A 16109-nucleotide genomic window follows, 5' to 3' on the forward strand; every position below is an offset into this window, starting at 1 on the left:
TTGGGGAGCAGATACTATCACAGCAAAGAAAACCCCAAAAAACAGCTATCTAGATAATAAGAGGGGGGGGATAAAAAAAAGCAAAACACTATACAATTTTGGACCCACCGGTTTTTGCTGAGGCTTTCTGAAAAGCTGCTTGTCAGGCACAATGTAGTTGTTTTCATAAAATGCATGAAGCAACAAGAACTCGTTACGCTCGGATCGTCCACCCATCAGCGTCCTAGACTATTAAATAGAAGTTTTTTTAAAAAAACTTGAGCTCAAAACCAGAATAAACAAAAGCAACTTCGAGTTGGCAGATTTAATCATAGCACCTCCTTCAAAAATCACTCATCATAACAAGGGCTGCTTTAAAAAAAAAGGTGCTAAATTATTTCTAGCAGTTTCTTTAAGCACTATGGTTAAAATGAGACAAAGAGCTTAAAATACTGACAACTTGCGCTATTTCTTTACTTCCAAATGGACCATTCCACAAATCAGACACATCCAGATGTCAGAGATGGTCCTTATGTTCGTCCAAATTTCAACATACTGCACCTGGCTTTCCTCCCCTTCTCCCAAGCAGTTCTTCATTTTACAAAAGAAGCCCAGCTTTCAGAATACAAGTTACTTATTTTATAAGCATGCATTTAGACTCATTATCATATAACGACTACCCCCAGAAAACACTGGATCCAACAGGAAATGCTTTTTCCCCCTTTCTATGTTAAATTTACCATAATGTTCCCAGCGATGTTAGTGATCTGCAATGCTAATGGAAGAACATTTAGCTCACACATGATCTGCAAAATGAACCTGGCATCTTTCCAGGTGTGTTCCAACAGGTACAACAGATAAGAAGAGTCACTGTACAGAAAAGAAAGAATGAAACAGAATCAAGTAATTAAAAGAAACAATGATTATAATCATAACTTCATAAACTATCACAAAAAATTTTTGGTATAAGTTAACTTCAGAGCAACGGCACCGCAGCTTTGGAAACAATTTAAAATAAGGTCAGTATGAAATTAGGAATTCATTCATACCATTGGTCCCAATCAATGCCCTTCTCTAAAACACACAAAAAATCCCACAAAGATACAATCTGAAAACTCCCTAAATTCTTCCATTCATCCATCCATTAAATACGTATTACATACCCACTCCGTGCCAGGCATTGTTCTAGATGCTGGCTGTGACCAAAACAGACAAAAATTCCCGTCCTCATGGGGTAGACAGAATATAAATTAAAAATTTAATATGTGATATGTTATATAACACTAAGCATTAAGAAGAAAAACTAAGAAGCAAAGGGAATATTAAGTGTCAGGAGCAGAGACAAATTTTAGTTAGGGAACTGAGAAAGAGTTCACTGAGAACAAAAACCTGCAGGAGGTGAGAGAGCAATCCTTGTGGATGGGTTATCTCTGAGAGAACATTCCAGGCAGACAGAACAGCACATTCAAAGGCCCTGAGCTGAGCATAAATCTGGCAGTTCTAGTACCAAGAAAGAGACCAACGGCTGCAACAGAGAGAATGATGGAGAAGAGTAGAAGGACAGAGCTAACGGCAGAGAGACCCATTGTATAGGACCTTGTAAATCGAAATAAGTACTTTGGTTTCTACTCTGCATGAAACAGAAGGTTACTAGGAGACTGTAAGCAGAGTGCCATATCTAACTTTAGCACGGTGACTCTGGTTCCTGGGTTGAGAACAGACAGCAAGGAGTCAAGGGCAAAAGCAAGGAGACGAGTGAGGAGGCTAATATAAGAAAGACCCAGGGCTTCCCTGGTGGCGCAGGGGTTGGGAGTCTGCCTGCCAATGCAGGGGACACGGGTTTGTGCCCCGGTCCGGGAGGATCCCACATGCCGCGGAGCGGCTGGGCCCGTGAGCCATGGCCGCTGAGCCTGAGCGTCCAGAGCCTGTGCTCTGCAACGGGAGAGGCCACAACAGTGAGAGGCCCACGTACCACAAAAAAAAAAAGAAAAAAGAAAGACCCAGTGACCCAGGAGAAAGAGTTTGGTGGCTTGGACCAGGGTGGGTCCAACAGAGGGGAAAAGAAGTGGTCAGATAAAGACATATTTTGAAGATGGAGCTGACAGGATTTCCCGATGCATGGAACATAAGATGTCAGAGAGAGGAATCATAGATGCCTCAGAGGTTCTGGGCTGAGGATGACTTTGGAGGTTTCCAGCGATACTGGAAAAATAAGAGGAACCTAGAGGAGGTCAGGAGCTCAGTTTTGGAACAAGCTGAGTTGGAGGTTAATGTCAGACATTAAGTAGAACAGGCAGGTGGAGATATGAGTCTGGAATTCAGGGAAGAGAGGTCTAAACTGAAGATATGCTGGCGGGAGGCATCAGCACCCATGTGGTATTGAAATTCCTGCGACTCAACGAGATCAACCAGGGAGGGAGCGCAGTCAGAAAGAGAAGCAGTCTGAGGACTTGGGAGGAACAGGCAGAAAAGAACGAGGAGTGGCCAGAGGGGTAGGAGAAATTTTAAGAAATCATCAAGCACAAAGTTTGTTACGCAAAATGAGTAAGTTCTGGAAATCTAATGTACAGCAACGTGGCTACAGTTAACAATAATGTATCATATACTTGAAATCTCCTAAGAGGGGTAAATCTAAAGTGTCCTCACCACAAAAAAAAAAATGAAAAGAAAAGAAAAAATAGTGATTGTGTGAGGTGATGAATAGGTTAATTAGCTTGACTGTGAGGATTATTTCACAATGTATATCAAAAACATCAAGTTGTACCTTAAATAAAATACACTTTTTATTTGTCAATTTGACCTCAACAAGGCTGGAAAAAAGAAATAATCAGCAATATCTCCAAATATTTGAATGACTTCTCAGATTTTATATTTCTAAAATATTTGCATTAATTTCTGAATTAATGGCAGAAACCTAAATATCACATCAATTTCCAAACTGCTCTCAGGAAGCATCAAGATGGTGTTAAATGAGGGAGATATTATGATAAAATTAGAATAATTCAAAAAGCAAAATAATTCAAATTACTCAAGTAATGGAGATGGTGATTCTGACATGAAGACAGACAACCTCCCCCTTCATAACACCACAGGCTCCTGTCTCTCCAGCCTAAGGATGATTCTGGTGTCTTGCTGTTGTTAATTTCAAGACAGACAAATTCTGAAGCATCCATGATCATACCTGTACATATTTCGTATATTTTCCATTGGGATTACAACCCTTTCAGTTTTTAGAATCTGCTGAACAAGTTCAGACAAATGGTAGCTTTTACAACGAATCAATTCCTTTGCTGAAATTTCCACATCACAGATCATTCGGCCACAGGTAGCATTTCTTTCACCAAATCCACTCCTGCCCTACAAGGGGAGGAAAAAAAGCAAATCCCATGGAAGAACAGATACTGAGAACATTTCACTCTAACTTGCTTTGAGGCTAGTCCCAAAATTACGATGATGAAACTCTCATTGTTCCATTCATGCATTCATTCAGCCATCAATCAAATGTTTTTGAACACTGACTACGTATCTGACACTGTTCCAGGCACTCGGAATATAGGGATACAGCGGTGAGCAAAATAGAAAAGCCTGGTCTCAATTGAAATATACAATAAAAAAAAGAAATTATATAGTTTTAGGAGGTCATTAAGTACACGAAAAAGAGAAAATAGAACAGGGTGAGGGGAAAAAGGAATTTGGGGGGACTACATCTTAAATAGGGTGATCGTGTAGACCTCACTGAGAAGATGCCATATAAAGAACCCTGAAGGGGGTAAGGGGTTAGCAAAGCAAGTGTTGGCAGGAAGTGTTTTTAACAACTCTATTGCCATAAAGATATGAATAGGAAAAGAAGCAAGAGCACTGGCTCCCAACTCCAAACTGTGGCAGCAGAATCCTCTGGAGAGCATTATAACGGTACAGAGTCCTAAGCTCTCTGATGAGGCAGCATGCCGTTCTACTGATAGCCTTTAACTAAAATAAGATTCCAAGTGCTGAGCACTGTCAGGTTTAGGAAATGAAGGTGCTTCATCCAAAACCACCCAACCTCCCTTCAGTGAAGCAAGCAGGTAGAATGAGAAGTGACAAGCTTTACAAGAGTCACACGGGGCCTGGATTCAAAATTTTAGTTCTTCCCTTTACTAGCTCTAAGATCTTGAACAAGTTCTGCCACCCCTGTGAGAATGTGCAATAAACCTGGAGCTACTGTGAGAGAGAACGAACACAGAAGGCATGCTGCCCGTTGTCTTCTCACAGACTCAGTGTCTGCTCCCCTCCCCCAACCCCCGTTCCTCCTTCCAATCTCCTTCCTTAACGAGAACCCGCAACTCTGCTCTTAGGGATGCCCAAGTGGAGCTAACAAACATGTGCTGTCTCTAGATTCTAAGAGCTGATTTTTAAAACTACCAGTGGTTTTTTAAGGAACCTCCATACTGTTCTCCATAGTGGCTGTACCGATTCACATTCCCACCAGCAGTGCAAGAGGGTTCCCTTTTCTCCACACCCTCTCCAGCATTTATTGTTTCTAGATTTTCTGATGATGGCCATTCTGACTGGTGTGAGATGACATCTCATTGTAGTTTTGATTTGCATTTCTCTAATGATTGATCATGTTGAGCATTCTTTCATGTGTTTGTTGGCAATCTATATATCTTCTTTGGAGAAATGTCTATTACAGTGGTTTTTACCAATAAAATGCTGAATTCAAAGGAAAAGGTGCTTAGTGCCAAAGTTAAAATGCCCTATCATAAGGCAACAGATTCCTAGTCAAAGAAGCACAGGGTACTCCCTGGTAGCTACTTTATATAAAGAAACCAAATAGAGAAGTTAAGATTTTGAAAATTATTATTACCCCAAGCTTTGGCATGTTGGATCGCTTCAGCCGACCTATCTTGGACCAGTAAGGAACTTTGCACACATTAATTCTCTGAAGTAGCACTTCCAGTTCAAACCCATAAATATTATGACCCTAGTGAGAAAAAGAAGGCAGCCAATAACATTATAAGAAACGCAAATTAGAGGATTTATCTTCATATGCATAGAATTTCTTTGCCCTTTCTTTTTCTGGTCTCTAATTGAAGGCCTCATGAGCTTACCTCCGATTGGGGTCCTTTCTTCTTCAGGAATTTATTCATCAGCAGCATTCATTAGCCTTGACATTAACAAGGCTGCTAAGCAGACTGCTGGAATAAACTTTATTTTATCCTAATTGATGCAAGGTTCATATGATGTCTTTTAATTTGCAACTCATGCTTCACAGTCTCATGCAAATTTTAATGTCCCATACTTTTTAGGTGATCAGTAAAAGCTGTATTCAAACAATTTCTTCTTACTTCCTTAAAAACCAAGAACCCAGCTATGTTGCGTGACAGTTTACATAGACATCTCTAGAAAACGGAGGAAGTGCATCTAGTTTCTTCCTAAAGAACTGAGTTCAAACACTACTGATTTAGACTCTTAATCAATGTGCAACTAAATAAACATATACTATCACTCCATACTTCAAATAAGAACTTTGCTAAAAACATAGAAACAAAACTATCCCGAGTAAAAAAATCTCAAAAATATTACCAAATTTTCCATGTCTGTAATGATAATTCCCATCATGTGAATTTTGTTTATTCTAGTAAGTTAAACTAGATGAAGTTTAAAATAAATTAATAAACATATTTGTCACTAATTTTAATTAAAAATATATACCACTATATATTTATGGCAAGTTTGTCTATTAAACTAAGAGACCCAAAGGACATGAGGAAGTCTCATTTCCAAATTATCATGTCTGGGATTAGGGACTCAAACCCATGTCAGGATTCTCTCTTATTTCAGTTTGGATTTCTCACAAAGTCTTGGCTCTTACACCCTAGAGCAGGCCAGCTACCCTAGACTCCAAGATATCTCCTTGGGGTCCAAGAGAGAGACTACTAGTGGAGATTGGGTGAGGGCCTGGTGCTGAGCCAGAGCACCACAGGAGGGCACTGTGGACAGAATCTTCCCAGCACTTTCAAGATGGCTCCTGAAATACCATAAGGGAAGCGGGTGCAGAGACACTGGTAACAACCTACAGGCTCTCAGTACTTTGGCTACACCATCTTCCAGAGAGGTGTCCAAGAGCAAAAACGAACACAGAAATATACGGCAAACATTTTTCACAAGGCTTCAATGTAACCAAATTACTGATATTACACTTAAAATACAGGCATTTATATGCTACTTCCCTCCAAAAAACCCAAAAGCACAAAATAATTTGATTGGTCCATTAACCCAGAAAAAAGACAAAAGGAAGAACTCCTTGATAGGAGTCTACAAACTAAGGAAGGCTGGAAGAAACACAAAGCAAAATGTTGTTTTAGGACTCTTCGGAACTGTGGCAGAGACAACTCAATGAATTATTACCTCTTACTATTTAGTAGGAGCATACTCAGTCATCAAGAGAAAAAAAGACTCCTGGCCACGAGCTCTCAAAGGAATATGCCAGAGATCCACTGAGCTCATAAAATTAAAATACTTACACTTTGGGGATACGCACCAAACCAAGGGAATTCACTCCTGTGACATTATACTGCTGGGCCACTAAGCCAAAATTTTGGAGCTATTAACAGTTGACATGAGTTGACTTATTTCTGGGCTGCTCTCTAACTATAAATAACAGGAGTATCCTAAACTTCAACAGTAATTCGTGAGTTGCTTTTCTATTAGAGGGGAAGAAAAAGTATCTTGTAGTAGGTTGGGGTTTTTTCTCCTTTCTGTTAGGAGAAAGTATAGCAATTCCCACCAGTCCACAGGGTTATTTCACTCTGAAAAGATTCTCCACTGCTCAAAAAGTACCAATCAAGTCACACTGAAAAGAACTTATGGAATGAAGAGCTTCCCCACAACATGGTCAAACATCTACTCACCACAATGATATCAGGATCAATTTTGTGAATTTTTGCAAGGAAAAAACCTAGCAGTGTTCTTTCTGTTGCAGCAACCTCAACCTTCACATTCTGTTAGACAAAAACATTCCAGTCACTTATCTTTACTCTCAACTACTATACCTTGGCTCCTTGTTCAAGCAGGATAAGATTTCTTAGGGTTAAAAGAAACGATCCATTTCAAAATTAAATGCAGCAATGAAATTCCTGATTCTAGATTTCACAGTAATAGTTGCACAAAATCTCTGAGGAGCTCATTCAAGTAATAAACATGTGAATGAAGCAAAATTTTAAGTGCTGAGCACTATCGAGTGCAGAAACGTCCCTCCATAGGGACACGCTTGTGTATCTGGACACATTTTATACCATCTGAATCAGAGTACCTATCAAAAACATTACTTACTTTCCTATATAATCCCTGGTAGACTTTGTTGTTTACGTATTTACCACATAAAGAGATCCCAAGGACTGTATAAACTAATCCCAAATAGTAGTGTAAAAACCCATAAATAAGAAACTAGACTAAAAACAAACATACATGTAAGAATTAAGTTAAGTGTCTTAAATAAAACCTATCTACACACAAAAGGCTTCCACTTGGATTACTCAATATAAATCAGATATTCAAAAGATCCACTCTTATTAAGACTCTTAAAATGAAGTTGATAGCTATGCTTTCTACAACTAGCTCAGGTTTAAAAAATATCAGTTTGACTCTAATGGAATTTTCCAAGGTCATTTTACTTACTAATTCAGGGCACTTCACAAATAATAGCCTGATCCAATAGTACCCCCAGACTACTGGACTTCTCAAACCAATTTAAAGTAAGTGGAACCTGATAAGGTTGCTAACTTTTAATTTTGGCAAGTGAAGACTTTAAAAAAAAATTTTAAAACCTACACATTTACCAACCCAGGCATTTCATAAAAGAAAAAACATACTCTCCAAAAATAAAATTCTTCATATTGAATACGTTTACTTTTATGAAAAACTCACATTATACTACCCCCCCCCATTTTTATTAAGGACTCGTGAAAACTTCTTCATGGAGTATACTGGGAGTTTAGAGATCACTGATCAATTAAAGCCAGCCCACACCAACCCTCCCAATATATGTCACCTTTAATATCCACAGCGTTCTCAACTTCTCTTGACTTCCTTCAAGTTAGCGGGGTGGGGGTGGGGTGGGCTTTACCCAACACTTTCCCAAAACACTAATCATGTGATCATGCAATTTTGGAAAAGCTTCCAATTAAGTTATCTGAAGGAGGGTCTGAGACCACCCATCTATTAATAAAATGTCAAATCCCATTATTTCCAGGAAGTGAAACATTTAAACATTGTTAAATAACGCTTCTAGTTTTAAACTTCTAATACATTTTTAATGGGTTAATGCCATAGTCCAATCTAACAACAGATCTAATAAATTAACATATAAAATAGCATATTTCTACTAATCCATAGCATTCTCCTTTTCTCTTTTTAAACAAATACATATTTCATATTTAAAAGGAATAAACAGTGAGTTCTTTACCTTTTCCTTAATGCCTTCTTTAAAATCATATGGAAAAATACAATCCTTTGGTTTAGACACAACTGTAAAAAGGAAAAAAATAAAGATTCCAACACCCATCTTAGTCCAATTTCAAGTACACATACACTGCAAGTTTCTGAATGGAAATCATCTTAAATATAAATAAATTCCCCTTGATCTCTAAATAGTTGCCAAAACAAACTACATATCCTAAAATTCATATGGAACCACAAAAGACCCTGAATAGCCAGGGCAATCTTGAAAAAGAAGAACAAAGCAGGAGGCATCATACTCCCTGATTTCAAACTACATTACAAAGCTACAGTAATCAAAACAGTATGATGTTGGCATAAAAACAGACATACAGAGAGCCCAGAAATAAACCCATACATAACATGGTCAATTAATTTATGACAAAGGAACCAAGAATATACAATGGAGAAAGGAGAGTCTCTCCAAAAAATGATGTTGGGAAAACTGGACAACCACATGCAAAAGAATAAAACTGGACCACTATCTTACACCATACACAAAAAAGTAACTCAAAATGGATTAAAAACTTGAACATACTGGTGGCGCAGTGGTTAAGAATATGCCTGCCAATGCAGGGGACACGGGTTCAAGCCCTGGTCCAGGAAGATCCCACATGCCACAGAGCAACTAAGCCCATGTTCCACAACTACTGAGCCTGTGCTCTAGAGTCCGTGAGCCACAACTACTGAGCCGACGTGCCACAACTACTGAAGCCCACACGCCTAGAGCCCATGCTCCGCAACAAGGGAAGCCACCGCAATGAGAAGTCCGTGCACTGCAACAAAGAGTAGCCCCCGCTCACCGCAACTAGAGAAAGCCCGCACGCAGCAACGAAGACCCAACACAGCCAACAATAAATAAATAAAAATAAATTTATTTTAAAAAAAACAAACCTGAACATAAGATCAGAAACCATAAAACTCCTGGAAGAGGGCCTTCCCAGTGGTCCAGTGGTTAAGACTCCATGCTCTCAATGCAGGGGGCACGGGTCCAATCCCTGGTCAGGAACTAAGATCCCGCATGCCATATGGCACGCCCCCCGCACCCCTCAAAAAAGAAAAACAACTCCTAAAAGAAGACATAGACAGTAAGCTCCTTGACAGCAGTCGTGGCAATGACTTTTTGGATTTGACGCCAAAACCAAAGGCATCAAAAGCAAAAATAAACAAGTGGGACTACACCAAAGTATAAAGTTCTGCACAGCAAAGGAAACCATCAACAAAATGAAAAGGCAACCTACCGAATGGGAGAAAATATTTGTAGATCATATATCTGATAAAGCATTAATATCCAACATATATTTTTAAATTCATACAATGAAAACAAACAACCTGATTAAAAAATGGGCAGGGGAGCTGAATAGACATTTTTCTAAAGACATACAGAAGGCCACCAGGTACAGGAAAGGGTACTGAACATCACAAATCATCAGAGAAATGCAAAACCACAATGAGATATTACCCACACCTGCTAGAATGGTTATTATCAAAAAGAGAAGAGATAGAAAGTGTTGGTTGGAGAGGATGGAGAGAAAAGGGAAACCTTGAGCACAGTTGGTGAGAATGTAAACTGGTACAGTCATGGAATTTCCTCAAAAACTTGAAAATAGAACCATATAATCCAGCAATTCCACTTCTGGGTATTTATCTGAAGAAAATGAAAACAGTAACTCGCCACTTGCGATAACACAGACGGATCCAGAGGGCATTATGCTAAGAGAAATAAGGCAGAGAAAGACAAATACAGTATGATCTCACTTACATGTGGAATAACAAAAACAGAAAAGAAAATGAAAAAAATGAGCTCAGATACAGCGAACAGACGGTGATTGTGGGGGCAGTGCACGAAATGGGTGAAGGGGGTAAAAAGGTACAAACTTCTAGTTATAAAATAAATAAGCCTTGTGTATGTAATGTACAGCATGGTGACTACAGTTAATAACCCCGTATTGCATATTTGAAAGTTGCTAAGAGAGAAAATCTTAAAACTTCTCGTCACAAGAAAAGTTTGTAACTATGGTGATGGATGTTAACTAGACTTATTGTGGTGATCATTTTGCTACATATACAAATATGGCATCATTATGTTGTATACCTGAAAGTCATACAATGTTACATGTCAATTATACCTCAATTTTTAAAAAGTTTAGAAGATTAAATCTGAAAAAAAAAGAATACCCAAGTACAGAGCCCTAAGTCCCTACAACTGTTAAAACTGCGTTGATGAAACATTTGCTATCCATCTAAGTCAGAATGGAAGATATTTAAGTCTTTCCCAAAGGAAATGCCCACCACCACCAAAACCTCAACCAGCATACAATGGAGGAACTCAGTCCAAACTTCTCAAAGCTAGGATAGTAAAGATGACCAAAGCTTCCCCCACTACACTCTCAACTCTCTGTCATTCACAACAGCTGTTCATACAGTGACATAGTCAGAGGAGGTAAATGTTGAAATGAGCTAATGACTCTCTCTTCCACATATTTTCCAAACTATTCTCAACATCACTTTATTTTGTGTATTCAACCCAACTTAAAGGGTAAAACTTCACAAAAATAACACATCACCCTCCCTTCTCTGCTTGCTTCCCTTGTCCCACTTTCCTAGTATCCAAGAAACCTGACAGGAGATGCTGCCCCAGTTAATCTCTGGTTCTGGGCTGGAAAATAACCTGGGAAGCATAACACATCAATAGTGTCGTGCCCTTATTTTATTTTTTACAAAAAAATGACTATTTAACTGGCCAAGTTCTCAACATGCAATACGTCATAATCCACGGTGGAGACTGCCTCATGGCATGCAGAATTCTGTGGAATAGTTTCATCCACGGAATTGTATGCATAGCACAACCCAACTCCAGCACGATATTACCATAACTCTGCCCAAATAGGTAAACATTTATTTATTCCTTGGCATCTTGCCTCATCACACAAAAAACTTTGGCCAGGCTTCTATGACAGGCTTTTAGGGTGACATCATGAAAAGAAAATAGTTACAGCATAATTTTGACCCAGAAGAAAAAAACTACTCTACCACAATAGAGTAACCACTGGAACAGAGAAAAAGATATCAAACTGCCTCCCGACTTCCACTCCTAGAAAAAAATTAAACAGCTGAATAGGAGCAACCAGTCCAATAAAACTTAGGGTCCTCGGGCTTCCCTGGTGGCGCAGTGGTTGGGAGTCCGCCTGCTGATGCAGGGCACACGGGTTCGTGCCCTGGTCTGGGAGGATCCCACATGCCGCGGAGTGGCTGGGCCAGTGAGCCATGGCCGCTGAGCCTGCGCGTCTGGAGCCTGTGCTCCGCAACGGGAGAGGCCACAACAGTGAGAGGCCTGCGTACCGCAAAAAAAAAAAAAAAAACTTAGGGTCCTCAACTGACCAAAAACAAACTTCTTTAGCAAACAAAAACAAAAATAAACAAATGGGACCTACTCAAACCTAAAAGCTTTTGCACAGCAAAGGAAACCATAAACAAGATGAAAAGACAACCCTCAGAATGGGAGGAAGTATTTGCAAATGCAGCAACTGACAAAGGATTAATCTCCAAAATTTACAAGCAGCTCATGCAGCTCAATATCAAAACAACAAATAACCCAATCCAAAAATGGGCAGAAGACCTAAATAGACATTTCTCCAAAGGAGATATACAGATTGCCAACAAACACGTGAAAGAATGTTCAACATCACTAATCATTAAAGAAATGCAAATCAAAACTACAATGAGGTATCACCTCACACCGGTCAGAATGGCCGACATCAAAAATTCTACAAACAATAAATGCTGGAGAGGGTGTGGAGAAAAGGGAACCCTCCTGCACTGTTGGTGGGAATGTAAATTGGTGCAGCCACTATGGAGAATAGTATGGAGGTTCCTTAAAAATCTAAAAATAGAACTACCATATGACCCAGCAATCCCACTCCTGGGAATATATCCAGAAAAGACGAAAACTCTAATTCGAAAAGATAAACATATCCCAATGTTCACAGAAGCACCGTTTACGACAGCCAAGGCACAGAAACAACCCAAGGGCCCATTGATAGACAACTGGTTTAAGAAGATGTGGTGTGTGTGTGTACACACACACACACACACACACACAAATGGAGTGTTACTCAGCCATAAAAAGGAATGAAATACTGCCATTTGCAGCAACATGAATGGGCCTAGAGAATATCATGCTACGTGAAATAAGTCAGAGAAAGACAAATATTATATGCTACCACTTATATGTGGAATCTACAAAATAACACAAATGAGCCTATATACAAAACAGAAACACACAGACTCACAGATATAGAAAACAAATTTATGGTTACCAAAGGGGATGGGCGGTGGTGGGGGGTATGATAAATTAGGAGGATGGGATTAACAGATACAAACTACTATACATGAAACAGATTAGCAACAAGGACCTACTGTAGAGCACAGGGAACTAGAGCCAATATCCTGTAATGACATATAGTGGAAAAGGATAGATATATATTATATATAACCGAATACTTTGCTGTACACCTGAAACTAACAGAGTACTGTAAATCAACTATACTTCAATTAAAAAAAAACTTCTTTAACAACATGCACTAAGTATCTTAAAAGCATTTTTTTTAAGTTACTGATCCAACAGCTGGAGAAAAAACAAGAAAGATAAAAATCAAGCCATTAATAAACCAGCTAAAAAAATACATACCACAGAAGTGTGAGTGAAAGGGAGGCCGTGGGGGTGCTTTATCTAGTGCAAAGCTGTGATGCACCAATGCTGCCACAGCAATAATCTGCCAAGAAAGGAGGAGAAAATCACTTACCAGATACCTACTACGCAGTCTGCATTCTCAGCACAACCACCGAGAATAGAAAAAGATATAGATTTTAATCCGTAAGAATACTTTAACTTTTTATTACGGAAGTATTTAAACAAATAAAAAATAGAATAATAAAATCAACTCTCATACGCCGATCACCCAGCTTCAATCATCAACTCATCAACAGCCCTACCCCACATTATTCTGAAGCAAAACGCATACCTATCACTTTATCCAGAAATATGTCAGCAGGTATCCCTAACCAAGGTTTCTCAACCTCGGCGCTATGGACATTTTAGGCCGAATAATTCTTTGCTGTGGGGCTGCCCTGTGCATTGTGGGACGTTTAGCAGCATCCCTGGCTGCCAACAGCACCGCTCCCCACTCCCAGTCTCCAAGTTGTGACACCAAAAATGTCTCCAGACATGGCCCAAAACCCCTTGAGGGTTAAAATCTCACCAAATTGAGAGCCATTACTTTAAAAGATGAGAAGTTTTTTAAATGCAGTACAATCATCTCAGCTAATTCAACTAACAGTGTTTCCTTAAAATCATTAAATATCCAGGCAAGATTCAAATTCTCATGTTTTCCCAACTATCTCAATTTTATTTACCAAATAAGTCCATACTTTGCAACCGGCTGATATGTTAAACTGTCTAAGTACAACTCCTCCCCATCTATTATTTCTTGCAATTTATTTGTTGAAGAAACTGGGTGGTTTTGCCCCGTAGAGTGCCCCCCCGGTAAAGACCCTGCTGCTCGTATCCCAATAATGTCATTTAACATGTTCTTCTGTTTCTGTACTGCCTGTATATTCATATGTGGATCTGAAGGCTTGATAAAAATCAGATTTTTTGGCAAGAATTCTTTGGAGGTGCTACTGATCACTGGTTATCATCGGGTCTGGTTATCTCTACTCTAGTGATACTAGCAGCCTCTGAAAATCACTGCCTAGATCCATTATCTCATTAGAGATTGCAAAGTGGTCACATTCAATTTTTCCTTTATTTATTAGCTGGAAAGCTTCTATGAAGACAAACTTCCCCATATCGATTATTTGGTTACCTGAGATACAATATATGTTCAAAAAAGTCAAGATAAATGCTTCATTCAATCTATTTATTTACCAGTTTTCAAAATAATGAGTTAGTTCCCTAGCTTTCTTCACAGGTGAGCAATGCGGTGCTGTGTTTACAGTATCATTATGAAGTCGTATGTTTCAATCTGTTGCAGTTATACTTATACATGCTCAAATTGTCCCATCTTTGGTGTAGGAAACTCTTCAAGTTTACTCTTGAGTCCTTCTGACATATCTTCAGTAGATTTGAATATCGTCCTTGCTTTCTAGTATAACAAGAAGTTCCAGGCTTATCCTGGACATTTCCTGCCCCAAATCAGCTATTTCTTCACAAAACCCTATCTCCTTTCTGGGGAAATGGTATTTAGAAACCTCACTCTGGGTGCTGGAAGGATTTTTTTTAACTAATTAAATTTTCCCCAAACACTTAACTATTAAATATCTACTATATCAACTATTATTAAAAGATCAAATCACATACAAAAAAAATTGCCAAAAGGCTGTTAAAAAAGATCCCCATCAATGTCAAAGGATTTAGAAGCAAACACAAAGAAGCTCCCATCGAACAAAGAGAGACAATTTAAGCAGCAAAATTAACAAGAATAATTAATGAATGCAACAGATTGAAATATACTAAGTATATATAAAGCCCATGAGTTTATAATGATAGTCCATAAAAGAGGAAGCAAAAATAAGTAACAAGAAAAATAAACAAATCATGTGTCAACAGTGCACATAATGTAGGTCCCCAACGTCCCTCTCAGAAAACTGGTAGCGAAAGAGAAAGAAGTACACATTTATCTCTTCTTTCCTATATAAAGTATTGCAGCATAACCAAATAGTACTGGTTAATGAGGAAAAGTTAATTTTATAGAAAAATTTAACTAATAATCATTCTAATATTTCACATGCTTAACTAATAAACATGGAAAGGATGACGGAATTAGAAGACCATTTTACAACTCCTAATGAAATATCTAATTTAGGCAAAAATTAGATCAGTGGTTCTCAACCAGGAACAATTTTGCCCGCAGTCCCCAAGGGACATTTAGAGATGTCTGAAGGCATTTCTGGTTGTCAGAACTAGGCGGTAGCGATGATATTTGGCATTGGGTGGAGGCCAGGGATACTGTTAAACATCCCACAATGCACAGGACAGCTCCCACAACAAGTTCATTCGGCCCAAACATCAGTATTGCCGAGGTTAAAAAACTTGAACCTACTAATCAATGATAGCCCCACTAACAGTGGTTTAACCAGACATTACGTGCCTACTGATACGACCCAACGTGAAATACACTGTACCACCTACATAGTATTTTGGCAAATAAAAGTTAAACCTGAACCTAATCAATTCGGCAGTGCTAATGAGCAGGGGTGGATACTTTTTTCCGTAAAGGGCCAAAAAGTAAATATTTTTGCCTTTCAGGTCACAGAGTCTCTGTCATGACTACTAACTTTGCTGCCGTGGTACAAAAGCAGCTGTAGATAATATGTGAACGAACACATGCTGTCTTCCAGTGAACTTTATTTACAGAAACAGGTGATGGGCTAGATTTGCCCGCAGTCCACAGTTTGCCAACCCCTGGTATACAGGAAGAAATCCAAAGACACGAGGAAGCAAACAAATACAGAAAATGGGTCATTCATTGAGACCACTAACAGTGATTCCTCAATAAGTCGACGTCACTGAAAAAGCTGGAGGGGGTGGGAGGGAGCTGCTCACATTTAAAAGAGATTCAAGAAACAAAAATTAAACACCGTCTGTGGAT

General features: G+C 39.0%; 1 protein-coding gene across 3 annotated transcripts in view; it reads right to left on the reverse strand.

The window, feature by feature from the left end:
• Nucleotides 1-16109, reverse strand: part of POLA1 (DNA polymerase alpha 1, catalytic subunit) — a 295300-nt gene that overhangs the window by 244150 nt on the left and 35041 nt on the right. For 2 of the 3 annotated variants that reach the window (XM_024746621.1, XM_024746620.1), the window contains exons 16-22: nucleotides 13148-13232; nucleotides 8426-8487; nucleotides 6873-6962; nucleotides 4826-4942; nucleotides 3161-3336; nucleotides 720-849; nucleotides 109-228 (exon numbers count right to left, since the gene is read on the reverse strand). In XM_024746621.1, the coding sequence (XP_024602389.1) occupies nucleotides 109-228; nucleotides 720-849; nucleotides 3161-3336; nucleotides 4826-4942; nucleotides 6873-6962; nucleotides 8426-8487; nucleotides 13148-13232 (780 nt within the window). The remainder of the gene's footprint in view (nucleotides 1-108; nucleotides 229-719; nucleotides 850-3160; nucleotides 3337-4825; nucleotides 4943-6872; nucleotides 6963-8425; nucleotides 8488-13147; nucleotides 13233-16109) is intronic. The other variant, XM_024746622.1, reaches the window with a different exon arrangement.

This window comes from Neophocaena asiaeorientalis, unplaced genomic scaffold (assembly GCF_003031525.2).
Source record: "Neophocaena asiaeorientalis asiaeorientalis breed wild unplaced genomic scaffold, Neophocaena_asiaeorientalis_V1.1 scaffold20, whole genome shotgun sequence".
Taxonomy (NCBI): Eukaryota; Metazoa; Chordata; class Mammalia; order Artiodactyla; family Phocoenidae; genus Neophocaena; species Neophocaena asiaeorientalis.